Below are 2,583 nucleotides of genomic sequence, written 5' to 3'. Positions count from 1 at the left end.
CAGATGTGAAAGTTGAGGTCCCACAAGGCAAGGTGATTTTCCTAATGGTACACTGTTAATGTGATGGAGGCCCACTTTTCTGACTCTGAGCTACTTCTTCTTCCCTCTACATTGTGCTGCTGCTGCAATTTACAACTTCTCTACAAATATTGAAATGATAATTGTAGCATCACAGCTCTCCTTCTGGATCATCCTTTCATGGTGCTCTGCAAATAGACCTACAAGATGAGTAAGTTACATCCCCTCTGTGCCTTGGTCTCCTCATCTGCAAAATTGAAAGTCAGAGTCCCTACTTCATGAGGATGTTAAACCCTTGTTGAAAGTATTAAGTCAAATGTTGTCTTTAGCGCATTTAGCCCATATGAAGTCCTCAGTAATTGCTCATTCTTGTTGTGTTTGGAAATGGTAGTTTGTCCCTATTCATAATACCAGGCAATCCCTTTCACATCAAATCAAATGAAAACACAAAGTAACTGTATTTTTGTTTTTTTAGTTTTATTATGAAAACTCACAGAATCACCTGCATTACCCAAGTATCCACAATAGCGGAGGAAGAGTGATAGTGGACCATCCCCATGGGGGATAAGTGTCCTTTGGTAAAACCAACATAAATTATGGAAGTAACTCCAAATACAATAATACAGCACATAATAAAGATTAAATTAAGAGAAAGAATGGGGACTCCTGAGAGGAGAAATGAATGTGGAGAGGGTGCATCTCACTGCGGAGTGTCGGGTTAAGCGGCCTTCCCCAACAGTCTGGCCAGCCCTGTGCTGGGTGGCTCAGCTCAGTTCGAGTTCGTGTATGTACTCCTGGACCCAGGGTTCACTGGGGTTGGCGCAGACTTGTTTGCTCCTTCTGGTCTGGAATCTGTGGGAAGAGGAGTGGATAGATTAGAATTGCACGGGACCCTGTCGGTAGTAGATGTTTCCCTCCGCTTGACCACAGTTCCTGTTGGACAGCTCCAGTGGATGGCAAGACCCTTCCTGGGGTCGTACTGGAAATGGGTTCCTTGTAACTTCCACCCTGGATTTAGCTGTGGTCTCAAGGTTGCCCAGATTAAGAACTAGTGAGTTTTAGAATCAATTTTGCTATATTTCTCCATTCATTTCCTAGTACCCCTGGCAATATCTTTTCCATGTGTTTCTCTAAGCATGGTTTAGGAGAGATCAGATCACATTTCCTGCGATTTTTTTTTTTTTTTTTTACCTTCCCTGGTTTTCTATCCTCTGGCTAACTTCCTCCCGAAGAACCCCCCATCTTCTCCCTGGACTTCCACATAGCCCTGTCCAGAACTCAGCAGGTGACTTCATAGCCTGTTCCTTGGTGTTGTCTGGGAGGGCTTCAGCCCTGAGACCTGTCTCCCCACTGTGAGATCCTCTACATGCCCCAAACAAGCCTCTTATCTAATCCTGCTCTTGCCCTCGCCTCCCAGAGCAGCCCAGGGCTTGATACTTACACAACGGCTGGCTGGGAGCAAAGGCTGCTGGTCTCGTAGTAATCCACCACGAAGTTGCGAGGAAGTTTCCTCTGGGTGTAAGTGAAGCAGCAGGCAGTGGGAGGGTCTGAGCCCACTGGAAAGAAAGGCCCAGGTGAGATCAAAGCTCTATGAGGAGCTGCTCTTTTGGCTTTTAGTTCTGGAAATGCAAGGGGCATCTCTGTGGAGCTACCAGATTCCCAAATACCGTTGCTTGTGTCCAATCCCACCCACCCTGAGTAGGAGTCTTTTTCTGAATACAGGATCCTAAGGGAGGATCACAGAGCTGGATTAGGTCTCAGAACACACGTCGAACTCCCTTCATTTAACAGATGGGGAAATTAAGGCACAGAGAGAGAGACAGGAAATTGCTTTAAAAAGTCTCCTAGTTACTATTTCTTAAGAAGACAGGAACTTGAATATCCTGAATGTCTACTAGACACAACATTTAACCGCAGGCTAGTCAAAAATCTTCCCAGCTCCCTTTTGTCCCATCCCCGGATGCCACTGTGGGACCAGCCTCAACTACAAAATTGGGCACTGCCTACACCATGGCTCTAGAACTAGTAGCTGAAAGGACACACTTACTTGGTGCTGAGAGTGCTGGAGAGAAGAAGGCAGCCCCTAGCACGAGGAGAGAGAAGACAGTCACACAGAGCTTCATGGCCTTGGCAGAGAAGAGGCTTGCCCGGAGCTGAGGCAGAACCCAGAAGCTTTAGAACCCAGCTGTGTTCTGTGCTGATACTGGGTTGGTGTCCCCTCTTTATAGGACCTCCAGGGACTGGGACAGAGGTGGGGACACAGGAGGGCAAGTGGAATTTCCAGGGTAGAGATGATGTCATGGCACTACTAAGGAAACTGAAGCTAGCTGACCGTGAGGAGCTCAGAGCTCCGCACAGCTCCTCTCTGGGGGCCCCTCCCCCCCCCCCCCCTCCCCGCACAGCTCCTCCCCGGGGCCCCTCCCCCGCCCCCCCCCCCCCCCCGCCACCGGCGATGTCATCTCAGTAAGAAGGAGGGGAAGAGGGAAGTGGTGCACCGAAGGCAGTGACAGGCGGAGCCTGGGGAGAGCATTGTAAACCCGAGAGGAAGGATGGAACATTCACACC

General features: G+C 48.9%; 1 protein-coding gene across 2 annotated transcripts; it reads right to left on the bottom strand.

Annotated features, from left to right (window-relative positions):
* Positions 1 to 740: 740 nt before the first annotated feature.
* Positions 741 to 2,141, bottom strand: LOC129071503 (C-C motif chemokine 4-like). Of its 2 annotated transcripts, none has more exons than XM_054574799.1 (3): positions 2,066 to 2,141; positions 1,460 to 1,574; positions 741 to 870 (listed from the first exon to the last, which is right to left on the bottom strand). In XM_054574799.1, the coding sequence occupies exons 1-3, from the start codon at positions 2,139 to 2,141 to the stop codon at positions 783 to 785; spliced, it is 279 nt and encodes a 92-aa protein (XP_054430774.1). In that variant the 3' UTR covers positions 741 to 782. The 2 variants fall into 2 exon arrangements, with proteins under 2 accessions (XP_054430774.1, XP_054430775.1); XM_054574800.1 differs by having other exon boundaries at positions 783 to 855.
* Positions 2,142 to 2,583: the final 442 nt, after the last annotated feature.

The sequence above is a fragment of the Pteronotus mesoamericanus genome, unplaced genomic scaffold (genome assembly GCF_021234165.1).
Source record: "Pteronotus mesoamericanus isolate MK-2021 breed Mesoamerican mustached bat unplaced genomic scaffold, CSHL_Meso_final contig_269, whole genome shotgun sequence".
Classification (NCBI taxonomy): Eukaryota; Metazoa; Chordata; class Mammalia; order Chiroptera; family Mormoopidae; genus Pteronotus; species Pteronotus mesoamericanus.
Note: the sequence above shows the minus strand (reverse complement) of the source record. Positions and strands in the feature narration are given on the sequence as shown.

Excerpts from the sequence above, each read along its gene's own strand:
- LOC129071503 (XM_054574799.1), bottom strand. The coding sequence starts at position 2,141 with ATGAAGCTCTGTGTGACTGTCTTCTCTCTCCTCGTGCTAGGGGCTGCC. Across the intron at positions 1,575-2,065 it reads TCCAGCACTCTCAGCACCAA|TGGGCTCAGACCCTCCCACT; the intron begins GTAAGTGTGTCC and ends CTTTCTTTCCAG. Across the intron at positions 871-1,459 it reads TGCTCCCAGCCAGCCGTTGT|ATTCCAGACCAGAAGGAGCA; the intron begins GTAAGTATCAAG and ends CTCTTCCCACAG.